Source organism: Erithacus rubecula (assembly GCF_903797595.1).
Source record: "Erithacus rubecula genome assembly, chromosome: 6".
NCBI lineage: Eukaryota > Metazoa > Chordata > Aves > Passeriformes > Muscicapidae > Erithacus > Erithacus rubecula.
The window spans coordinates 30241049-30266666 of NC_136688.1; the positions used below are offsets into that span (position 1 = coordinate 30241049).

A 25618-nucleotide genomic window follows, 5' to 3' on the forward strand; every position below is an offset into this window, starting at 1 on the left:
ACCTTCTAGTCTCACTAAGGTACCTCATGTGTAAGGTGAGCACTTTAAAGGTAACCAGCAGTATGGAATAGAGGAGGGGAGACCAGAAAGGAGAGGACGTATTCCTCAGTTTTAAAGAATTTTGCCTTGGGATTTTCAGCAATGTGTGTGCCTAAATTGCACTACATCTGAAAGGTCTCTTTATCACAATTCCAATTATAAAATGTACTTACAGATAGTTTGCCAAGTTATGTTCTTGCAAAGTATGTGTTTCAAAGCCATGTGGGGTTGTGTCAAAGTAGTCATTGCCGATTCCACAAATAAAGCATTTGGTCTGAAAGTTAAAGTTATGGTGAATTTTAACTCAAAGACAGTAATTGGTGACAATCTAGTTGAAAAAGAGCAAAGTAAAATGTAACATGCTTCCTACCTCCATGTCTTCCCTCACTTGTTCCTGCTGGTCTCTTAGTTCACCAAAAGCATCAATAATCAGACCTATTTCAAGTAGAAAAGCAGCAACGCTTCAGTTCTTAGTAATATTCATATTGCAAGCAATGTCAGTCCTCCAGCGTCTACAATTTAGAGTACTTAAACGCTCTTGAGAGCAGAAAGACTTTTTTGTGCTTTAATATAGTCCATTTAACCCTACACAAGGCATCTCTTTTGTTGGCATGAACGAAATTAATTTTCACTTTCCTTCTCATGAAACTCTTATATCCCAAGTCGTGTTCAACAGACAGCTCTGCTCCCACGGCACACCTTGGACAGTTTGTGAGTCTGCTTCACATTTGAAGCATTACTCCTCCACTTACAACGTTTTAAGAAAAGAATTGGATCATTCTGGGGACTGTGACATTTGCAACTATTTCTCAGTATAGATGTGTTACATTTTTTCTTTGCCACCAGGTTGCCATAAACAGTCTGTTTTTTTCCTAACAGCCTAAGAAGAGTTTATGCGATGAGTGTTGAATGTTGCCCATAACCAAAGAGGAATTTTGTTTGCTGTGAACCACAACTGCCAACCAATTAAAAAACCAACTCAGCCTCTAAAGAAAGGAGGAAATGGCTATGTGGCCATGCTGACTTTCTCCATGTCATTTACCCTTTCCAACTGGAAAGCCTCCATTCCCCAGTCAGCTGCCGTGATTTCAGGCAAAAAGTGGGATGAGTGTCTTCAGCAAGGCTCTCCTAAATTTAAATGCTTAGTATAGGAGAACAGTGATCCTGCACAAGGTTCACCATTGCTGGACAGTTATAAAAGTGTTCATAAACACTGCAACCCATGCAAGTTACATTCCTTGTGCTTTGACTTTGTGTAGTGCTTGGGAAAAGGCATATTGTGTATGAATAAATATAAAATTACTACTTTCAGAAATAATGGTTTTATAAACTCAGAAAAAAAGTCTTTCCGGTAATAATGCTAAATTTACCTCAAACATAGATAGCATTTTCAATGATGACTTAATTTGGAACAGTGTCTACTAAGGTAAGTGATGGTACCTTGAATAATGGCCAGTAGGATAACAATGACAAAGAAGAAAAATGTGATGTCAAAGACAATTCGGTACATTTCATAAGGGTCTCCAGCAGGATCCTCAATTTCATCTCCAATGCCACCACCAGCTCTTACACCCACATACATGTGGAACAGGTAACACTAAAAAAGAGAGAGAAAAATTACATATATACCATGAAATATTATCTTTTTTTAAAATTATTCTGCTCTGCTAATTCTCACTATTATCATTCCTCATGTATCAAACACCCTGCACCAAAAAATTGTTACTTTCTTAACTAATGTGATTCCACCTTCAGGTACACTTACTAAGAGGGAGACTCAGCATCAGCTGTTACCTGCTCCTCACTCCCTGGGACTTACTTTCAGACTGAGACTATTTGGGGGGTATTTTTCTTGTAATTACTGTTACTGTATTCGACTATATTCTACTCCTTATATTAATTCCTAAAGTTCTATCTTGCTCTGAATAAACAGAGGACATATTTTAAAGTCTTGCAGTGAAGTTCAGAAATGTGGAAAATACTGCCATAAAATAAATAGTGGAATATTCACAACAAGTAGATCTACCTGTGTGTAGGTAGTTTCTAGATAAATTATTTTCCAATAATAAATGTCTGATTTATTATATTGTAAATTAGTTGTGATCTGTGAAACAACGTGTTCAGTTCAATGCAGAAGAAATCACTTTACAAAGGTATTGTCAAATTTTTTTAACATATAAACCTTAATCGAAAAATCTTTAATAATCTATATTTTTAAGCTCTGTAAGTATTTTGGAATGGAATCTTCTGCAGGAGTGATAAACTACTGATGTTCCTGTATGATTGGCTACAGAATCTTGTAAACTACCTCAGCCACTCAATGTGGGTTAAAAACAGCATCAATCTCTAAGCACAGCCAGTTTTCTGGAATCACATTAGACAGCAGTGGGTGTTAAATAATGAGTATAAAACCTGGCATTAGCAAACACCAAACAGAATTATACATCTATTTTTATAATGCAATTTTGCTGATGACATAGGATGCCAGTACTAGTTTAGTAATACTTTAAAATGTGGCTTAGAATTGATTTGCCTCACTTGTTAGAGTAGTTTAAAATGGAGTATGGTTGTATTATTTTAATTATTCCTACACTTATTTTATGACCAGGCCATAGTATTCAGCTCATAAAGTTTGGGCAGGTTTCATAATTTCTGTAATTTGCATGTCTAACCTACACTGAGTGTTTAAAAGAAAATCCAAGAATAGGGAGGATCATTCTTCAAAGTCTATGATACACTTCTGTTCTGAGGTATTTTATTCTATCTTTGGTTTAAAATGCAGGGCAGAGTTTCTGTTCAATGGCAGATATCAGCTGGCCCCAAATTCAGAATATTACATTTTTAATATCTGAATTTGTGTTTTCTGTATACAGAAAGACAATCAAATCCTCGTCATATATTAATATATATCTGGAGAGTATGTGTTGTTTTGACAGAAATAACCATCAGTGGTGATGGGTAGAAATCAGATTGCAAATTGGTATCGTAAGATTGTCACCCAGAATAAGTTGTCATTTTTACTTTCTCGCCCTTGGCTTCTTTATGACTAAATTACTAATTTTGATTTTGGAGCAGGCTTTTATAACTAGTGCTAATAACATTATGTAATTCATATAACCTAAGTAAGGATAGGAGGAGCTTGCACACCTGTGAACTTTGGGGACAAATGGGATTTCTTTGTTGTGACAACACAGCTTCTTTTTGAAGTTCTGACCAGTTTATCAAGAAATCGCTTTTTACTTGGAGGGTTTGCCATCCTCAGTGGCACATCATAAATCACAGTATTTAGGATAAAAATTCAGAATACCATCCTACATCTATTTGCTGTTGAGTTTAGACCACTGGATAATGCAGAGGGAATTTCAAGACTATTTGCATTTCCAAAATGACATGTACCAAGAAGAGCCCAATGGATTTAACAACAAACAGATCCTTCCTTACTTATCATTCTGTCTAAAGGATCCATTTGAAAATTCAGGATAATATTTGAGGCATGCAGGTGATGTTTTAGTTACCGTCATCATGTCATCACACTTCATGTCTGGTTCATCTTCATCTTCACTTTTGTTGTAGAATTTGCGGAAGAAGTTGAAGGCCACCACAGTGTAAAGGTACACGACCACAGCGAGGAGCCCCACAGTGAGCACAAGCTGTGTGGAGACACAGCATGAAAATAGGTTTCAATATCATTTTGTCACAAGAGACGTGCCTGCTTGGTGCATTGCCTTAAATATTGAAAAGGGGTCATACTGTGCATTTTCCAGTAAGGAAACTAAAAACAAGTAATGTATGTATCACCAATGCAATTTTTTACACTTTGTAGTTTAAAAGTTTAATTATGGTAACTTGAAACACTGGATATACAATAAAAATCTAATAATAAAAATAAAACCCTTTAGATAATTTGACAATTTCAGCTGGGACTTATTAGGACTTAAAAAGACTTATCGTAGTCTAGTTTCTCTTCCAAAGCACTTTAGCAAAACCATTCCTAAAATGGAGAGAAAATTTTTTAGATAAGAATAAGTAATTACTAGGTCCTGTCTGTAAGAAAATAATATCATTAGGTGAAAAAGTTAATGAGACTAGATTATATTGTCTATTGAAGTTGTTGTTAGAAGATATGGCTCTGGAATTTACTGAAAGCTACATATTATAAAAAGTGCAACAAAAAATGCAACAAGAGTATTTACTCTTTTAAAAGAAACATAAGAGTATTGAAGGACAAGCTGATCAATTATCACTATCTGCAGATCTGTCAGCATGCTCCCAAAGTGACCATTTCAATTCAGAAAGCTGCAGCTGTCTTTCAGTGTTCATGTTTACTAGCCAGAAAAGCAACAGGATTAGAAAAATTATTGCTTGCTTCTTAAGAATGTAAAAGCCATGATCATGAGTTAAAACAGTTTTGTCAACTGTGCTCAGTTTTGACTATTGCATTTAAAAAAAATTCATAAGGAAAATGCATAAATAATTACTGTCATTAATATGAAATTGGTCATCCTGAAGTAAAACAAATAGTATAAAACCAGAGATTTCATCTGTTTGTGTGATGATAACACATCATCACCTTGTGTGGGTGTATTTTTATGTGTCTTCCAAAACATCATGGGATTTAAAATGTTTTGACAAATCTAGCAGGGTTTAGGAGTGGGCTTAGAATATATTACAGCATATGAGAAGGAATGGAATGTGTATGTTTGAAATTGTATTTTGGGGAATGTAAATTTCTTAAATGTGAGTTTAACCATCAAACTTGGCTTTTGTTTTTATGCAAGCTAGGAACATGGATTCTTTGGAGATCAGGGCATGATTTCCTGCAGAAATTTTAACTGTTGGTTTTAGGAGTACATATTATTAACCTGATTTTTGCATGACAAAGTGCCATAGAAGCATATTCCACAGTGCAGAATGCCCACACCTTTAAGCACATTCTTATTAGCCAGGTATTCAAATCTCAGTGCCCAGGTGAATATTACTGCTGTAGCTAAGGAGGAATTATGTATTCTTAATATTTATCACCAATCAGCTCATCATTGAGAATATAGAAGGAGCTGGTTAGGTAATAATTAATATTCTTGTATATTTCTAAAATTATGTGTTTTCTATTGTGTATAATGCTTCATCTGTCATCACTTGGTGGGTATAGATTGTTACAACTTCATAGGATTTAACATGTATTAAGTGTGCTGCAGAAGATATGATCAATCATGATAAAAATTAATTGCATTCCAATATTTCCAGTACTACAAATATTTTTCCAGTACTTTCAGAGAGTGTATTTATTTTCAAACCTTTGCATGTAGCACTAACCTGTTTGCCATTGTGAGTCACTGAAGACAAAATGGTTCGTAATGTCTTAAAACCCATAGCAATATCCAGCAGATGAGCAGCAAAGAAGAAGTTATTGTAGTGTCCAAGGATAGACATAGTTGTGTACCAAGCTAAATATAAAAATGACTGCAGAGAAAGTGAAAATTGGCAGAGGTTAGCAGGTGCTGATGTGGTTTATTGGATCCAGAAAACACTCAAATTGTTTTAGGACACTTTGCCTATATAGGGATTGAACAGCTCAATCTTCACCCAAGCTTTGAAAATGGCCAGTGATGGAGGAGAATGTCACACTGCTTTGACTCTTGAAAAATTCTGAGACCAGCCTCACTCAACAACCCCAAAAGCAGACAGCACAAGGATGTGAAAACCTGTGTATCCTGACAGCCACTGGCACTGGCAGGGGTGTGGAATGCAGGTGTTTCCTGATGGAGACACCAATGATTGGTAATACTAATAACTTGTTTTAAGATGAACGGTGCTCTGCTGAGCTAGCATGACTAGCCTGGGAACATGTGAATTCCATTCAATGACTTTGTGTTGTAAAAGCTCAGTCCTGCTTTTCAATGACAGGGATTTCCAACACTCCCAGGGTGTGTGGAGATTTTTTACTTGAGTGGGAAGGGTTACTCCTTGAGGATGAACCAAAGAGGTTTGCCCACTGTCACTGATATGGGAAAGTAACAATAATTATTAAGCTACCTTTTAAACCATTAATTTAATAAATAATGTACTGTAATAACAGTTATAACCATCTCTACAGTGCAGTATATAATTCTGATTTAAATATCCTTCAATCACAAGAGAGAAAATATTTTTTTTAAATAGCTCTGTAATGCAATATTATTTGTGTATGTTTGTTTAAGATAAAAGCAGATGGTGGAGGATAAAGCATATTCTTCTAGGCTAGCATACTCACATTATCAGTGAAAACAACTCCGAGCTTCCAAATGTGGTACTTTGTATCAATGGAGCTTAGCCTAAGAAATATAAAATTTTTGAAATGCATAAATGTCAAAAATAATTATTGATTTCTGTATTTATAATCAGCAAACTAGTTTTGGCACTTTTTGCTGAAGATAGTGATATAAATTAATTGTTCATTTTTTGAGTGATCTGGGTGCTTCATTTTTTAGAGAGTATTCATTAATTCTGAGCACCATAAAGAGTTTCTAAACCAGCAAAACTGGTGTAACAATTTCAGGAAGATGATACTGCCATATTCCAGACTTAAATGTTCTGTCTAGTGTGAAATATTGCCAGAATAACCAAGAGAAAAGGTAATGACTTCTGCAATATTCTAAATACTTTATTAACCATTGTATAGTATGCAAAGGGAAATCTTTCTCGTGCATCTTACATATTGAGTAAACCAACCCTTGTAGGAGCATAAATCATTTGGGACTGGGACATTTTCAAGTTGTCATCTTGACTAAGTCAGGAAAACATCTCTGAATCTCTACTAGAGACCTGTTGTCTAGGTATTAATTATCAATACTTTTCCTGTCCTTTGGTTTATAAACTCTGTTGTAAGACCTTTTAAATACTGCATCAATTATTGTTCAAAATTAAAGAGTGGCCATCTATATCACTCAGCATAAGCTCGCTGGTTTTTCCTTACTTTTATAACACAACTGTGGTTTTGAACAAACAAAAATCTATTTTATTTTACTGTCACACTAGGAAGACTTATCCATTTGAATTTTCTGTGTCAAGGAAAACATCACAACAGTTTCAAAATGAAATCCATTTGTATCTTTGATGATGAAGTTATACCAACATATAATTTGTCTGTGAAGCTCAGAAGTCCTACCATGACACAAGAGATGCCTCTTCTGGTTCACTCTCTTCCACTGGACTAAAATCTAGGGCACTTTTGTCCAAACCCAAAAGTTCTGCAATGCGCTCTGCTCCATATAAGTCTCCATACTTGTTAATAACCTAGAAAGGGAAGAAGAAAAGCTTTTGCTCACAGACACTGCTTAGTGACATTCATCTACTTTAGACCAGTAGTTGTCAGGAATTAAAAAATAAGTCCTTCACAATTAGCACTACTCGAACAGTAAGAATTCCCAGGAAACCAGGGGAGCATAAAAAAGAAAACAGAAGCATTCGAGGCTATTATCTGAAAGCTTATGTATAATTTGCTGTCATTTAAGCTGGCATGTTTTTTTCTTTTTTTAGGGCAATGAGGGGGCTTTGTATCCTAAAGATGACAACGATTGTAAGTTAGACCTGCTGGCTGATTGACAGCTCAAAGTTATTTCAAATGTCTGAGTCTAGGAAGGAAACCACAGCCTTCTGTCTTCCTCCCTCCTCCCACCTACACCACAGCTGCCTGCTCTCTGAGACATTTAACAAAACAATGATTTCCATAAAACAAATTCCAATTCTCAGTTATTTCTGTATTTTTTTTTGTACAGAAGCATATTATATGGATATCCAAATTAACCAAATAGTAGATTATTGCTCTGAAAAACATAATAGAAATATAAAAAGCCTACCTTCCGTTTCACAAATTTGTCCCAGTAATTGTTAGGGAAGGACCTACACACAGAAAAGGCAAAGATATTTCAAGTTATTTAACTTGTTAGGGGAAAGGAAAAAAACAATGAAAAAAAGAGAAAATACCATGTTCCTGATCATTGCAAATTTTGTTCACTCAATGCACTTCAAATTAGGAGAATGATTTCTTTTCATGTGGACAACAGCCATTATTAATCATAATTTCCTGCGATATCATCTTCCCTTTCCACTCTCCTTTCTTTTTTCCATCCACAAATATGACAGACTACAAAAGGGCAGCAGACTAAATACTATCACCTAATAAACTTAACAATTCCATAATAGCAGGTTAGTCACTGTAATATCATTTACCTCCTAAATAAATGCTTTATCAACCCTAGCCATAAGCATCAAGCCAGACAATGATTATCAGAGAAAACGAAGAGAATATTAAAGCATAAATAATTTTAAATTCATTGGATTACATTTCAAATGGAGGCTGAACACGTGAGAATCAGTCGACTGTTTGCCAACAGAAAATTTTAAAATGTTAAGCTTGCCAAGAAAATTCAAGAAGATCATTTGCCAATATATAGCATATATATATTTATACAGCAGTATCCAGGAACTGCTCATTCTAATGATTTTACTGTATCCTATATCCGTTTTCAGAAATGCCAGTTAGCAGGAAACACTACAGAATTTAATGTTCTTCTCTTATTATTTCCTGGAAATAACACTGAGTTATATGAAAAAATATGCAGGAATGTAAAAGAGCAAAAGAACTATTTAAACTAAAGGACAGTATTGGTAAAATAAAGTAACTGCTAGCATAAGAAAAATGAGATTCCAGAACAATGTTCTGGTAGGATGTGAAGCAAATTTCCCAATGGCTATGCTCCAACTTTTACCTTTCTGAATTGGAATTCTGAATTAAATTAATCTGGCTGAAGGCAAATGCTTCTAGGGACTCAAATGGATGGTATATTCTACTCCAATGCTCTGTATTATTTTTTTGCTTGATTTCTCAGGCTTTTAAGCAAAATATGTCATAATCTATCTTTTTTACCAAAAACATTAAACTATTTGTCAGAGTACATCTTTCCCACTTTTAATTACTTTTTTCCAGTTATAGAAAGCACATTTCAGTTTACACAGAACACTTGGTACTCTCCAGAAGTGGTTATTTTGATCATACAGTACTTGCACTAAACCTTGAGATTCAGTTAACATCAGAGGGAAGGATTAGGCTGCTTAAATTAGCCTTAATCTTCTGTTTAACTTCAGTAAACTGTGCAACATGCTGAGAACAGACTGTACAGCATGTCATTAGGGATGAGTTGACAATATATTTCATTAATTCATGCTTCTTTTTGCTGAAGATAAACCTACTGGGTATCTAGATGGGTTGCTACCAATAGTGAAAGAAACTGGTTGGAAAATAAACAAGCTCTTCAGTTTCCCAATTACCTTCTGCTTTAACTTTAATAAATACATGCTAGTCAATACTGCTCTATGAAATTAAGAAAAATTCTTAAAAATTAGGTGTAGGAAAACAAAACAGTCAAGAATTTCCAGTATTTTAGAAATTTTAATAATGGAAACACAGATGGAAGGGACCTTAAAGATCACCTAGTTCCAACTCCCCGCCGGGGGCAGGGACAGCTTCCACTAGACCAGGTTGCTCCAAGCCCCATCCAGCCTGGCCTTGAACACTTCCAGAGCTGGGGCATCCACAGCTCTGGACAACCTGTTTAAGTGCCTCACCACTGTTAGGGTAAAGAACTTCTTTCTAATAGCTGATCTAGACCTACCAGTAAATTCTGAAAAACAGCCTGCAGTCAAGGCATTCTTTCTGTGGGAAGAGAGCTCGCTGTGCTTGCCTGTGCCACTCCTACAAACTGCTGCAGCTTACTGAAACTCTCAGAATCAGTGTGTGACTACTACAGTATTTGCTAATGCCTACAACTTGACAGAAATTCCTGTCAGACCTACTCAAATTCTAGGAATGCTATTTTTCACTAGATTTACTCCTCTCATCACATGCAAATTTCTTTAACAAGGAATGGGAAAGAAAGGGAGGAGAATATTACTGTACAATTAAAATAGAGTCACTGAAGGGATGGAAGATATCTTTTTAAAACTTTCTCGAGAGAGACTAATGTGTGAAATGTCTTGGAGAGACATTGTGAGGTAAAATACATGATCCTTGTAAAACCTAGAAAATGAAAAGGATATGGAATGTATGTGTTATCATAGTATTTATTAAATAAACAGATAATACAGGATTTCAGATTTGAATCTACTACTGTAGCATCTGATATAAGGTGCTGAATGCCATTCTCTGAGATGAACTAAGTGGCAGGTGAACAGGAAAGGTTCTAGATCAGTGGTTGAAAGAGCTATAATATTTATAAGCATAGAGGATTTTAATTTTACTTACGGAGTATTTATAACAAGGCGATCCCATTGTCCTTTAATATCATCCTCAGTTGGTTGTTCAGTTATGTATAGTCCATCAAATTCCAGTTTTCTAGCCACCTCCTTTTCCCTCTTGAATACAACCAGAGGGACCTGTGAAAATGACAGTGGCCACCTTTGTCATGGTTTTTGCATTTTTGGTACTTTATAGCACTAAAAAACATAACACTCAAATCTCCCACAGTAGATCAATGCCCAGGGAGCCTCTGAGCAGTGGCCACCTTGGCAGTCAAGCCTCAACCTTCCCCCACAGGCTGCTTTTTATTGCTGAGCATGATGTTACATGCCATGGACTATCCCTCTGGTTGGTTGGCTCAGCTGTCCTGGCTGTGACCCCTCCCAACATACCTGCTGAGGGATGCACAGAGTGGGTAAAGCAAAGAGGGAGCCCTCACACCATGCAAATATTGTCCAGCAATACCTAAATGTAGCTGTGTTTCCTGTAGTGTTTTAACCACAAATCCAAAATACACACACACTGCTAGGAGGAAAGTTAACTCCATTTCTGCTGGTCAGAATACAGGAAGAAAACCTCCACCTTTTGAGCAGTGAGAATTTGTAAACAGCTAGGAACATATAGATATTCCACTATTAGCACCACCAACCCCCTTGGGACAGAGGCAATGTTTAACATAGAGATGGAGCAGTAAGATTAATAACTTGCCTTTAAGCAGTAGTATCCAATCACACAGACAAAGGAGATGACAGTATGGATCACTGCCAGTGCTCTGAGAGCAGGTGCCATGTAGCCAGTACTTTCTTCTAAAACAAAAAACACCATGGCCTCCTCCTCTTCCTCTTCAGCAAAGGAGTTCCAGAGATTAGAGTCTTCCTCTACTTCATCAAGTGGCTCTTCTGTCACCTGAGAAAAATTCAAGCACATTGAAAACAAAATAAACTTAAAAGCTTTCCCTTTACTCTAATGATACATGATGTTTGAAGGATGCTTGAAGGAAGATGATAGATTATTAGCTTTAAAAATTCTTCATATGCACAGCAGAAGTTTCCACATCATGGCATGTCACAGAAAAGAAAATCTGGAAAATGCAAATACAGACAGTTTACAAATATCTCTAACAACGCCTTAGCAAAACTAAAACAAATGAAAAAGTTATGCAAAAACTTGGAATTTCTTGGAAGAAGTGAGGAATGACAGGGTTATCTCTGATTGCTGAATTCAGGGACTCTACACAGTTCTTGATTACTTGAGTTCAAAAAGAAGCAAAGTTTTCATATAATCAACTTATACACTGTTCCTAACTTTTTATTTCATGACAGTTTAGAGCTTACAAATTATATACAGTATTTCATCAGCTGACATTCTTCCAGTGACTTAAAAAACCTGCCCTTTAAAATAAAATCCCTAGGGCTGTTTTTTTGACAGCTTTATCTGAAAGCTAAAGTCCTGTTCAGTCCTGTTTGACTCCCACTGACCCTTTCCCATGTATGACAGATGGACACTATTGCACTGATAGACACAGACTTTTGTCCTTGCTCTGCAACAGAGCAGGTTATCACCCACCAGATTCAAAGAAAAGCAGAAGAGAATGGGAGGAAAAGGAAACTGGCATAGACAAAAGCAGAATTCTACCCACATATTTGAAGTCTATCTTCTCTAACCCCATGGGAAGGAAAGACACAAGCAGGAAGCCCTAAACAGCCATGACATCCTTCTCCTGGAACGTGCACATACATTCTGCCCAGTTTCCAGGAGCTTTTTACATCTTTACCTGACCTCCCTCTGAGAAAATAATTGTGTTATAGGAGTTGCATTTCAAGGTATTTGAGAACAGGACTCTGTTATTTCGACTGAGTGTTCAGCCAGCTGCTTTTGTTTTTGAAGTGTTTGGTAATAAGTAACAGATAATGCAATAGAATATGTATTATTGGAAAACACAAGGTTCATCAGCATATTACAACTTTCATTCTATATCTAGGAGGGAAAAATCAAAAGGTCCAGATTTCAGGATATAGATAAATCAGAACTCTTCTTCCAGACTTCAGATTTGTATCAAAAGGGGAAAAAAAATAAAAAAAATAGAGGCTTTTATGGATGGGAGTTCTCTTTATTGATTTCTAACCTGTTTAATGGATACAGGTTGTGAAGATTCATGAAATAAATTGGTGGAGGGTGCTGAAGATGTTCTACTTTGTATCTTCTGGTGTTATACACCAGAACCTGAAAAAAACTCTAGATTCATGTGAACTTCTAAGGTTAAGTTTAAAGTGAGTGTATAGCCTTCTTTATCAGTAGCTGAACAAAAAGAAATGTAGCCTACTATAAAATAAAGAAGTAACTGATAATAACCAGATGAACTGAAGTCTTTTAATATCTTAAGAATAAATGAAAGAAAAATAATTCAAGTTTTGACATTTGAATTATTTCAGCCGATTTCAATTTTCCCAGAACAAGATTAACAGTTCAAACAATAACAGACTTACATGATTAAATGAAAAAGTGCCTAGAAACTCAGCTATAAAGGAGAAATTAAATAAATCTCTTTTCCTTCAGCCTGAATGAAATAGAAACAGAATAGTTGCAAACATTAAATTATTGTATCTTCTGGTGCTAACAAAAATATTAAAAGAAAAATGCGTAACCTTACCTTGTAAAATAGAAGGATAAAATTGATGGCAAATGCAACAAATAGAGCAAGAAACCTTAAATTGTAAAAATTTCTTGCCAAGTAGTGCTGAAAGTAAAAACAAAAAGTAATTAAACCTGTGGATAATATCAAAATAGGTAAAATAGATAGCAAGATTTTTACAACAGTAAATACACAATTGTGTTGCCTTCATACACCAGTTATAATAAGCAAGGGCATTTCTTGGAAGTCTGTTCTCCCATTTAATGATAAATTGAATTTAAAATAATGGCCTTCAAATTATAAATCAGAGAAGAATGAAATAGAAATAAATGTGAAAAGATATGTTAGAATACTGGAAAAAACTACTTGAGAGTTTTCAGAGAATTCAACATTTCATGGTTTTAAGAGCAAAGAGAAATAGAAAGTAGAGTTAAAGATTCTAAAAGTTAGATTGTAGAATATAGGAAGCTCTTAAAAAGGAGCTCAAGTGGTTAATCTGTCCTGTTAGAAATTACATGCAGAAACACTTAATTATATAAATCTACAATGTATTAGAAAAGCACAGGAGACTGACTACAGCCAATCATCTGAATATTCATGTCAGTGTTCCCTTTATGACATTTCTCTCTTAAACATCAAAAAAAGTTCTACAAGTAAAAAATCAATGACTAAAGAGTTGAATACAAACTTACAAGCATCTTTGTTTGATAAATTTCCAAAGCTTTGAAGAAGTTAGCCATAACAGCCTCTGGTTTCTCAATTTTTTGTCCATGCCTTCTCTTCTTTTTCTTCATTTTTCCCTCTTCTAGCTGCTCATTTTGCACTTCCTTTGCTTTATCTTGCTTTTCACCATCTTCCATGCTAGAAGAAAGGTTAACTAAACAAAACTATCTACCAAAATGTAAATGCATTCATTTTGAATGAATTTGAATTCATAAATTTGCCTTTGATATTTACTTGTTATATTGTATGCAGCAATAGAATTTAGTTACTAACAAAAAAAAAAAAAATAAAATAAAAGGTAAAAAAATAAAAGAGTTGGATTTGCATATGTGTGACATAGTGGTTCAGGCATCAATATGATGGTTCTAAAGTCCTGAATACCCTGATGACACACTTAAAAAATTTAACTTCAGGAGATAATGGGAGAAAAATAAATGACTCTAAAGAAAATATTTTAAACAGGAAGCAAAATAGAAAAAAAATGAAAAGAAAATTATGTATAGCTTCTGAATCTGTAGGAATCTCTTTTTTCTGCCTCTGTAAATATTTTAATCTGTTACTAGAATGTGGCTGCAGATTCAGGCAGACAGGATGCTTCTCAATAGCAGGATGCTGCTAAAGCAAGGTAGGTATTTTCAATATTGCTTAGGCAGTATCTATAGGATGACAGGAATGCATCTGCTGCTTCACAACTCAAGAACTGATAAAACAGCAGTAAGTAAAATAGTTGGGTTCGTTAAATCTTGTGTTTTAATGATCCAGTACTGTTGCATGAATATCATAGTGGGAAGCAGGGAAAGCAGAAAACAGTCCTGATAATTTGCAGAGGCTTTTAAAAGACTAATTTTTAAAGGAAGTTATAGGAATTTTATGGGAATTTTCAAAAAGACATGGCCACAGGTCTATATATGAATAATTGTCAAGGGCCACAAAAACCAGCTTACCATTGTATTGCCCAGTGAAATGGTCTGCTCTCTTTACTATATTTCAAAAATACTTAGTGTGTACCTCTTAGTATATTTTCAAAATGCTGATGGGACAAAATGTTCAAAAAGTTATTTGAATACTGAGCATTTCTTGCATTCTTTCTGGCCAAATTATTTAGCACTGGGAAGCACCAAGGATTTAAGCTGGAATTTTGTAAAATTTACTTACTCAGCCTTCTCAGCTTCTGATTTTCTTTGTGTTCCAGCTTCTTTTGCAATTTCAGATATCTGCAAAAAAGTATTTTAACTGTCAAAATGGATCAATTCAAATAAAATTCTGGTGACTTTAGTTACTGACTTCTAAGAAACAAAATAATTAATAATATTTTTATAGCACTTTGTATGTTTAGCGTGTTAGATTTTTTAAAATAGAGAGCTCAGCTCTCAATAGAGAGCTTTCATTTTTACAATGAAAATTACAGGAGTTTGTCTGATAGACTTTTTCAGTGTAGTATTATCAATACTCCAACTAGTCCAGTTGACTGAACAACTTGATTATACACAGTGATCAGGAAAATTATGTGACCAGCTGAGGATGAAGGTAACTATATCCAGATCATATCCTGGGCACTAATGTCACCCACAAAGATTCAGTGGAATTACTGACTATGTGCAAAATGAACACTAGTTTTCCTCTTTACAAATATGAAACAAGAAACAATACATTAATGTTATCATAAAAAATCTGAAAAAAAATCTATGTAACTATCAGATATTACAAAACCCAATTATTTGGCCTTGATCAAGTAATGCAACTGAAAAGACAAACACTTAAAACAACTTTTACTAACACAATCTTTTCCTCAAGCTGTTTATTTTAACTAGGCTCATGGTTCATTAAACCTTTACTGACACACCACACAGCCCTCTTACAGTGTTTACATCTTTCCTTGAGATAAGGAAAAACCAGTACACAGTTTTACAGATGGGTAACTGCAGCAGAGGAGCTGGGGCCTGGATATCAAACAGCCTTAGGCTTGGTGTTACAGGATCTAAGTAAACTCATTGCAAATGCAGTTTGAATATCTAAGCTTCAGTGGGAGTCTGAGAGGTGCAGGTCCTGACGCCCTAGACTCACAAAAAAATCCAAAGGGCTGACATTTGTCTCCATTCCCTTTCCAAAACCCTGTCTTAACTCTTACTCCTCTTCAGAATTCTCTTGAAGTGCTTTAACAGCAGTTACCTATTTTTGGTTAATACATATATACAGTTTATATGACTTCTTGCTACTATTAAACACTTTCTCTCACAAGTACTTGGGGAAAGGATGTAGGAAAGAATTTATTAAATTGACCTTGCCTTGTGTATCTCCCATATTATCTGTGGAACTTCACCTACTAAATGATGCACATGTAACTCTCACAAAGGGTCTCCCCTAAGCTGGTGGAGGGTAATTGAGAGATCATTTGATGATGCCTGATTCTTCCAGGGGTAGGATGGTAGAAGAATGAATAAATCCCTATTCATCTTATCCATATATGTTCTCTCAGTTTTCTCTTTTCCAGGCTGAAGAGCTTTAACCTACTTAATTCCATACACAAGATTTGTTCCATATCAGCTTTTAACAGCTCACTGTTAAATGATTAAGCTTCACTGAATCTTTTCCAGTTTTATCACACTCTTTCTGAAATGAGGTAACCTGGTCGTCAAGACACAGATAAATTAAGGTTCATGGAGCATAATAATATGGGGCTTTCCTCTCTTCCTTTCTTAACTATTCAGAATTTCAGTTTGTTTGACTGACATTATCATTGAACTGATATTGTTGTACAACTCAATTATATTCCTAAGATTGCATACCTGAACAGGAACAATGAGATCAAAATCAAGCATTTTACAGGTAAAATTATAACTTTTCCTCTTGTATTCATCACTTCACTGATTTTTATCTGTTATTTTAAGGTTAACTTCACAGTTAGCTCTTGATTTTATTGCTACCAGTAATTAGATTTATCAGCAAACTGTTATGTCATTACTACTTTTCTAATTTGTGAACCCACATAACTCTCAGCACAGATTCCTGTAGAACCTTACAGTAAAAAGCCCATCATATACAATTCCATTGATTATTTTGCAGTTTCTCTGGCTACATGGTAAATGTCACACTGACCTGATCACTACACTTTTCCAGTACATCGACCTGATTTTCTATTTCTTTCCATGTCTGTGAATTTTATCATTGCAGATGCCTGAGAAAGATGCAGTGACTCCCTGAAGGGAATTTTTGATTCTTGCACTGTTTCTGCTTTGAGCTCCACTTATTCTTTATATCCACTCCTCCAACTGGATTATGTGAGGCAGTTATATACACAATGTGAAATGAATAGCAATTCTTGTAATTGCACTAGAATTAGTGCAAACATTGCGTGGTAAGTTTCACTAGATAACATGTTTAGAGGAAAAAGCTGGATAAATTGCATAACTGACTTCACATTAATGACTCAAACTATCTGCAAAAATTAAAGAGCATTTTCATCAATAGTATCAAACACATCTGTGAGAAATGTGTAAATCAAAGTAAAGCAAAAAATATTCTAAAGTGTTTATTCAGATCTGAATTAAAATATTCACTTCAACTATTGCAGAAAATGTTACAGTGTTTACTTTTACCTGCCAAGATTCTTTCATTAAAATAGTTATTTTTAAATATGAACCACATTATATTTATGTTAAATGACAAAAGATTTTGAGAGACTGTAATTTTTAAGTCCTCACATAAAAATGATTTAATAAACAAACAAGAAAATACAAATGCAAAAAATTTAGTTCAATTCAGGCAAGAACCAAAACCTGGAGAAAAACATACAAATTAAGAGAAAATAATGCACTAAGAAGTTGTACAGTTTAGATTAATCTTGAAAATATCTGAAAAGCATATCATAAAGAGGTGGGTTAATGATGTGGGAAAAGATATTTTTGAATAACAAGTAGAAACAGACCTGAGGTGTAAAGTGAAATATAATGCCTTCCAAATATCATAAATAAATCTGGGTTTTGACATTTCGTTCCATCCACTTTTACACAGAGAAATATTCTCTTTAGTCCAGCTGAGTGGAACAAAATGTATTGTTTATAAACCAGAACAAAATTAAAGAATAATTACATTATAAACATCAAACTAACAATAAATTCAGGCAAACATATTTCAAATAATAGGAAAAAAGGATATTATATTGCATGTAAAGGATATAGAAGAAAGATATTAACGATAAGGCATTATTTTGGAGATAATAAGTTGTAAAAGTACTTGAATTATACTGTGAAAATATGGGGTATGCAGAATAAACAAGACCATAAATCATTTAAAGCAAAAAACTTTAACTAGAAATTTGCTAGCAGTTTATGTTTTGAGTAAAGTCCAAATGAATAGTAACAATTTGCTGCCCTGAATCCTAAACACTGGGATGATTTTTTCTATGACAAAATTTCCTGTTAGTTTTTAAATGAGTAGAAGTTACAAAGTATGTTCTTACTGATAATATATATTAATTACTTAAATATAAAACCTGTTATTAACATTCAGTAGTTTACTATAATTATAAATATTATCTTAAAAGAAATATAAAATCTCTTTAATTTACCTGTAATCTTTTTTTCTTATGAACTGTGTTTTCCAAAGGTGTCTGGATCTCAGTACCAAGGATTTCTGCAATATCTCCAAGTCCAGCATCATGACCATGTTTTGATCCTTCTTTCTTTGTAGGAATGCCAAAAATGTCTGCAATTATGTCAGCTTCTCCCTTTTCACTCTTCACAAACTCCCCAAGTTCTGCTCTTATGCCATGCTCAGCACCTTCAGCTTTTTCTGCTTCCATAACATCGTCATGGATTCCAAACTGTGTTGGATCAGGCATGTCCCCTAGTATTTTTGTAACTTTTATGTTTTTGGCTCCTTCAACCAGGCCACCCCCAAATACAGTGCTCCAAAGAATCTGGAATATCCCCCACACTATAGAAAAGAACATTTGGAATGTCCCTACAAATAGGATCCAGAAAAAGGAGAAAAAACACCTTCACCATTTCTTTTACTGTCATCTTTTTAACTTTCCTGTATTGTTTCCTTAGGTTCTTCACAGTGACCATTTTTAAAAAGTTGGCAACATTTTTCTTCACTGCAACACAGGCCACTGCAAAAGCTGAAGCAGGTTCCAGGGACTTTTCTTCTTCTTCATCATTTCCAATATCCACTACATAAGCAGGCTCTGCCTCTTCCTCCTCCTCGGGCCTCTCAGATGAATCTGTTTCAGAGATCTGGGATGCTAACTGCATTTCAAAAATTGTATCCTCACAGAAATTCACAAAGAGTTCCATTTTTTCCTGCTCTCCACCTTCATTGACAACATCAAATATGAACTGTCTTTTAGATTCCTTCACCTGTGGCTTCTCCCACTGCATTCTGCTTGATTCACTGATTTCAAAGTAAACTCTTTCTATTTTCTTGGCCCCACCCATTATTTCAATTCGGCCAAGGTATGGTTCAAAGTAATTAAGAACACTTTCTGCAGGCTCAAGTAAGCTCTGAAGGCGTGGATCATTAGGCATGTGCTCTGAAAGGTTTGTGAGCAATACTACTACATTAAATCCAATGTCTTTGGCTGGTTCGTGGAATCTTTCCACAAAGTCAACATAATTAAACATGTCATTTTCATCAGCTTCTGTACAGGACAGCAGGAACTCAATCTCTGACTGTATGTATTGCTTTTGAGCCTCCATTGATTTCTGAAATTCCTTCTTGGAAATGATTCCTTTACCATCTGGATCATACTCTTTAAAAGCATCTGAATTAGTCAGATCTTTTAACTTCAGGAACATGTCAAAGAACTTCAAAATCATTTCTACATTGCTAGATGATTCTACAAGCGTGTCCACCATTTGTTTTCCAATCGTTCCATTTACAACGTTACCTAAGTAGTGTGTTATAACAGGAAGTTATTTGACAGGTACATTTTAAATAATGACATTTCATATTTGTGCTGAAAACAGAACAAAAATGGTCTTAAATATTAGTATTTTTTCTTCCAACATGCTTTTCTCTAGCAGCCTTGTATTTCATCACTACATATATTTCAGAATAATTATTAATAAATATGAAGAATGTATTTTTCCCAATGATTGCACAAAAGCAGTTAAAAAGCTGTTTAAAAAGATGAACATAATAATTGTGCTTTACACTAGGATTATGATCATATTTGATCATAAAGAAAAACAGGTCCAACCTTCAAGCAGTGACAAGAGCATCACTACCATATCCTTTAGCAGATCTAGCAGCTCCTTAAGCAATTCAATCTGAGCAGAGTCCTACGAAAAATAAAAAAGGACTGTAAGATTGTTTTAATTTGTATTTATATGGAAAACTAAGTAAGTTTAGAGAAGAATGGTATTTAAAATTATCAGCTAAATTTCACTCACATTATTCAGCAATATTTCATTGTCATTTTACTATGATTGCTATCAGAAGTCTAATGCAACACGTAACTTACTGCAGCAGAGGTATTAACACCATAAAATTAAGCTTTAATAAAGCATTAAGGAGTAGCAAAGTGCAGGTAAGGGACAGCAGAAACAAAAAACAATGGGTGCTACACAGATCTGAAAGTATCTTTCTCAGAAAGAATCCATCCTTTTCCACTTCACTGGCAATATTTAATGACATAATGCATTACCACTCAAAGAGGACTAGAACTGTTTAGCTTAATTACAGAACATAATTAAGTCTAATGTAGATTTGTGTTTGACATTAAGGCCCTAAATACTATTCTCAAAATTCTAATATACTTCTATAGGGTGGGAAGAAATCTAGTAAGTCAGAGGGTAGTCGAGACACTGAATAAAAAAGGAATTTACTTTCTGCACTGCTGCATTCAGTGCAGAGCTTGAGTGTATGGATACATTAAGGAGAAATCACAGAAGAACACAGAACCCTGACACTGGAGTGGGACATCACTGTGCTCTGTACAGTAAAATGAACACTGCCTGTGCCCCCATGCTCAATGACTCTGATTAATTAATGGATAAGTTGACCAGATGTCACATTCCCTCTGTTTTTGGATTCTGCTCAGCTTTTAATGGTGCCTCTGCTCTGGCAGATATTCTGGTTTTGGCAACAGGGAGAAGGGACCAAACTGCCACATTCATTATCAGAAAGGTGTAATTGAGCTGTAAATGTCACAAGTCTGGTTTTAGTGAAGGTGAGTGCACGATGACAATTAATGTTGAAAATACCTGTGAAAGTTTCATTTGCATATTGGCAAACACGTGAAGAAAGCCAACAACTGCATCCCACAGCCTACTATGAGCCAGACTCTGTTGATTACCTATGCAAGGGCCCTAAAAAAAATTAAGAAAAACACTTTTTAAAATTTTTGTAAAATAAACCAAAACAAATAAATAAAAAAGAAGTATCAGGAAGCCATGAAGCTACATGAGAAGGTTTTCCAAGACCTCTGGAAAAGTCCTTTTATGTAGTCCATAAATACCAAATTGTAATCTATCAAATTCATAGCTGTTTGCATGTTTTATTTTTCACTCTACACTGGTCCAATGATTCCATGTAACTTTATCATAATTTTAAAAAAAATAAGTGCAACGCCTTTACAAATTTACAAAAGAACACGATCATGCTGTGTGAGCTGATCATGCTGTGTGAGCATGGAACTTCTCTGTTAGTACCTTGAGAGACACGTTCTGTTTACCTGGATATATTCTGTAAGAGAATTGAATATTTGTTTGGTGACAGCCAAAGCTTTAGAAAAGTTACGTTGTCCTGATTCATCAATGACATCCTTTCCTGAATAGTACCAATAAAAATCACTGATGGATTCCTAAGAAAAAAACAAAGTTACATTTTCTAGTTTTGAATTCTCTATACAGTATTTACTGCCTGCATTTGTATCACCAAAACTTAAAACAGTAATTCAGATGACATTTAGTATATCTATGTCAATCTGTTTCTCATTAAAATAATATTTTGCACTGTCTTCAGAAGTGAACAGTGAAATCCATTGTCAAACATCTGATTTAACACAGAGTTCTGGAACATCATCTGTTCTCCAAAGAAAAAAAGATATAAAATACATAAATAAATATTCTTCATTTTAATTCTTTTTTTAGAGGGAATTTTCACTTTTAATTTCAATAAAATGTGGATCTTCAGAAGTGAAGGAAAGGCAAATATGTTATACTCCATTTTCATCTGTTTTTTCCTCACCTGAAGGCGCAAGAGATAGTCAACAGTACTAATGATAATATTCACTGTTGTGGTGTTGCCCATCTGAGTACGTAAGTAATTTTGAAAATCTGAAATAAGAAGTGATTTGTGCTTGGTTAGTATATAAAGGAAAAAACTATAACATTATTTTCCCATTTTCATGGGGAATGCCCTCTTTTTCAGTATCTTGTTGGATACAGATGCTTATGTGGTAGAAACTGAGCTTTAGATCTCAGTGTAATTATAACTGAAGAATTGTTATCCAGATGACTTAGAACAGGCTTTACTAGTAATATGCTAAACACCAAAACTAAATTAAGACTTAAAAAAACCAAATTGAACTCTGCAGTTCAAATTGTCATGCCAATTTCCCCTCAGAAAACTTAATGCATTAAAGGAAAACATCAGAGTTGGTCCTATTGCACTCTGTTTAGGGAAAGACTCACCACACATTTTCTAAAAAATTAGTTCAGTTCTCTTACCATTGTTATGCCCTTCACAGAGAAGTTGCAAAAATCTAAATAGATCTCGAGTAAATTCATCATGTTGCAAGACTTTTTCACCTTCAAAATATATAAATACAATGATTATGTGACAATTGTTATGATTTATTATACAGAACACATAATCTTACAGTAACCTTTTAAACTGGAATTTTAAAAAAAGAACCAGTATTTAAAAGCGTTAAAGCAATTTAAAAGAAACAGACTGATAATAATGAAAAGAAAAACTGAGACAGAAGAAGCAGAGCCAAAGTATTTAGCACTCCAATGCATCCATGGTTAAAAAAACAACACTAATTTGAAAAAAAAAGGCAACAGGATATATATCTAATAAGTAAATTGTTAGTCGTAACTAAAATCATGCCTTAAATATGAGTGACACTTTTTAAATAAGCATCAAACTCTTTGTTCAAGCTAAACACACAACCTGCTGCAGACCATAAAGCTAAACCTAAAGATATCTGAGAAAATGCAATGAGAGATTTCTCTCTGTATTTGCAACACACTTTTGCAACAATAGTATCGAAAACTGTAAACCCAAACATACCACGCTCACGAACGATGACTGTGGATCAAAGAAAAATAACAAGAATACAAGATAAGAATATTGGAAGTTACAATATTTTTCTTAAAAATTATTGCTAAAGATATTGTAAAAAAAAAAGCATATTCAGAACCCAGAGCCTGGAATTACTTATAATAAGTTTAACAACAGAAACCTCAAGCCACAGTAAATGACAGTTCTAGTTATAGAAGGAAGCACAAATAATGTTTGAAGCACTACTGGAGTCAATTTCACTCTACTTACGAGTTCCTTCTTCAGTAACCATTCCCAGGCCTTCTGCTTTATTCTGTCTCTCAAATGCATTCAAGTCCAGAACACTTATGTTTAAAGAAAAAACAAAACAAAACAAAACAGTACAAATAGGAAAAAGAACTATAGTAACCAATGGGAAATTATTTTCTTCTACAAAATTTCTAGAGGCCTTCAGTAATGACTCTTGACCTACTACTACATGCATTGCCTCATATTTTATTTAATGATTGTATTAAATAAATGAGCCTTGGATATAAGGGTGCAGTGTCCAATTCTGATAAGAAATGAGTCTCAGGTCAGGTCTCACCATTTACCTAACTTCACTTCTGATAATGTCATTCACAGTTTCAGGTACAAATGAGGAGTGGAACAGGACCCTTAAATATTGCTCTTTATGTTGATTGAAAGCTACCACCAAAAGGACACTACTACCATTGTTGTCTCTTACACTGTTTTCAACTAAGTTGTTGCTATTACTTTTATTATATGTTTCTGTATATATTATCCATGGCTGTATTATTCAGAAGATGTATGGAATTTCTGATTTTATATGCACAAGACAGAAATGTAATCAGAGGTTCTAGATTTTCCAAGGTCAAAAGACACTGATATCTGAATTTTATTCTGTTAACTTGGCATAGCTAGCATGTGGAATAGCAAATCATGATTCTTCTCACCACCCAGTCAGAATACTTTTGTTCAAACCATCCAATATAATTCTATCATTATCTAATTTTAGTTCAGTGAATAGCAATAAAATCACATATTCAATCTAGTGACATCATTAAAACCAAAAGAATTTCTTAAAGCATCATTTTCATTCTCTCGTCATGTTCAAGTGATTTTATCAATACCTCTTCTAATGAGGTCCTGAATAATACATATACACAGTTGGTAATGGTATCACAGCAGGGTCTGTTTGAGCAAATCCCTGCTAAAGTGTTCTACATAAATTAAAAAATTACAAGGCAGATATTATTTAATTAGGCTGCAACTGTTCAGCAATAATTTCTGCAATGCAGATCACCATTCCTTCCACATTTTATTCTCTATCCGTACAGCTGCTTCACTCCTAATTCCCAGTCTACTCCTTCAGAACACTTCTGGTTCTTTAAAAGGCTGAGAGAGAAGGTTGTCTACTATGAGAGCAATCAAAAACACCAGCAATTTTCCATCTTCTGTATGGGAGTCCTTTACCTTAACTAATTTGAACGGTGTTTTCAAGGGAATGGACTACTACAGCCTCACTGGTCACATACCAACTGTAACAAACCTGATACATATGCAGAGGACTCAGAAGAGACAGAGTTTATGCAACTTGCCAAAAATGTGCAGAAACTGAAAGCTTAATAAAGCTCCACTGGCTGTTTCTCCCTTATTGGTGGCTTTTCTTCATCCTTGGAACCTACCAGCCAAAAACCTTGAGGGACCAGTGAAGGAGCCATTATATTTTACTTTTCTGCCTCTTCAAACTAAGTCTTCAAAGGCATGTGCAGCCTTTTGCTTTATTTTCTCCTTTGGAAGAATAAAAGACTAACACAGGCTATTCCTGTGTTTCACAAAACTTCCCCACAGGAGTTCTATAATCTGTGACTCCTGTAATTTAAATCTAACACATCCACCAGCACTGACCAATATGCCAACATGAATAAAACCAAACTGTAATAATGCAATTTATGGTTTTACCTGCAGGACTGCATCAAACCAGAGAGGCTTTGAAAAAATCCATCATCCTTTTTCTCCTTCAGGTAGTCTAGCATTTTCTAAACGTTGTATATTTTTGAAGGGAAAAAATACAACAAATAATAATTAGCAATTAATTATTAATTAGTATTTATAAGCAAAAACAAAATAGTAAAAGTAATAAGTACCCTTACAATTAGCAATACTGAAATTATATTAATTCAAAACTTCCTGAATTAATTCCTTGAAATGGCAACCAGTGGGACAACAGGAGATTAAAATTCTCAAAATTACTTCCCTCATTTATACAAGCAAGACTCATAGTAGCTAGAAAAGCATTACCTGTTGAACTGTGGTGTTTCCACCATTTAGAATAGCAATGCCAAGTTTCAATGTTTCAACAACCATAGGTCCTGTATGACCTGTCAAAACAAGGACACACTCCTTAAAACTTGCAGTTCTGAACCCTTCAATCAGAAGTGCATTCTAGTGCAGCTGTTACTGACATTTAATTTGCCTCATGAACTGTCATATAGAAGCTGCATATGACATTACATGTTAGGTATAATGACCTAACACACCTGTGTATGCTCAGAGCTATCACAGAGCATTACCTTTGCTTGCACTGATCATCTGAAGGACCATCTCAGCAGCTCCACGATCGTGTAAGCGAGCTTGCTGGTAGAGGGTTCTCTGCTTTTCCATTTCTTTCTCCTGGGTTTGGGAGCAAAAATGAGAACAGACTACAGATTGGA

The 25618-nt window shown here is 34.8% G+C and overlaps 1 protein-coding gene across 1 annotated transcript in view; it reads right to left on the reverse strand.

Annotated features, from left to right (window-relative positions):
• Positions 1 to 25618, reverse strand: part of RYR3 (ryanodine receptor 3) — a 184861-nt gene that overhangs the window by 2446 nt on the left and 156797 nt on the right. Inside the window, 25 exon segments of the mRNA XM_079307669.1 lie at positions 213 to 313; positions 410 to 474; positions 1480 to 1636; positions 3555 to 3689; positions 5353 to 5499; positions 6290 to 6350; positions 7184 to 7311; positions 7875 to 7917; positions 10319 to 10449; positions 11021 to 11218; positions 12963 to 13049; positions 13637 to 13805; positions 14823 to 14881; positions 18235 to 18660; positions 18662 to 19557; positions 19870 to 19951; positions 20876 to 20980; positions 21346 to 21474; positions 21861 to 21949; positions 22343 to 22423; positions 22911 to 22928; positions 23172 to 23245; positions 24867 to 24943; positions 25206 to 25285; positions 25478 to 25577. Of these exon segments, the coding sequence (XP_079163795.1) occupies positions 213 to 313; positions 410 to 474; positions 1480 to 1636; positions 3555 to 3689; positions 5353 to 5499; positions 6290 to 6350; positions 7184 to 7311; positions 7875 to 7917; positions 10319 to 10449; positions 11021 to 11218; positions 12963 to 13049; positions 13637 to 13805; positions 14823 to 14881; positions 18235 to 18660; positions 18662 to 19557; positions 19870 to 19951; positions 20876 to 20980; positions 21346 to 21474; positions 21861 to 21949; positions 22343 to 22423; positions 22911 to 22928; positions 23172 to 23245; positions 24867 to 24943; positions 25206 to 25285; positions 25478 to 25577 (3638 nt within the window).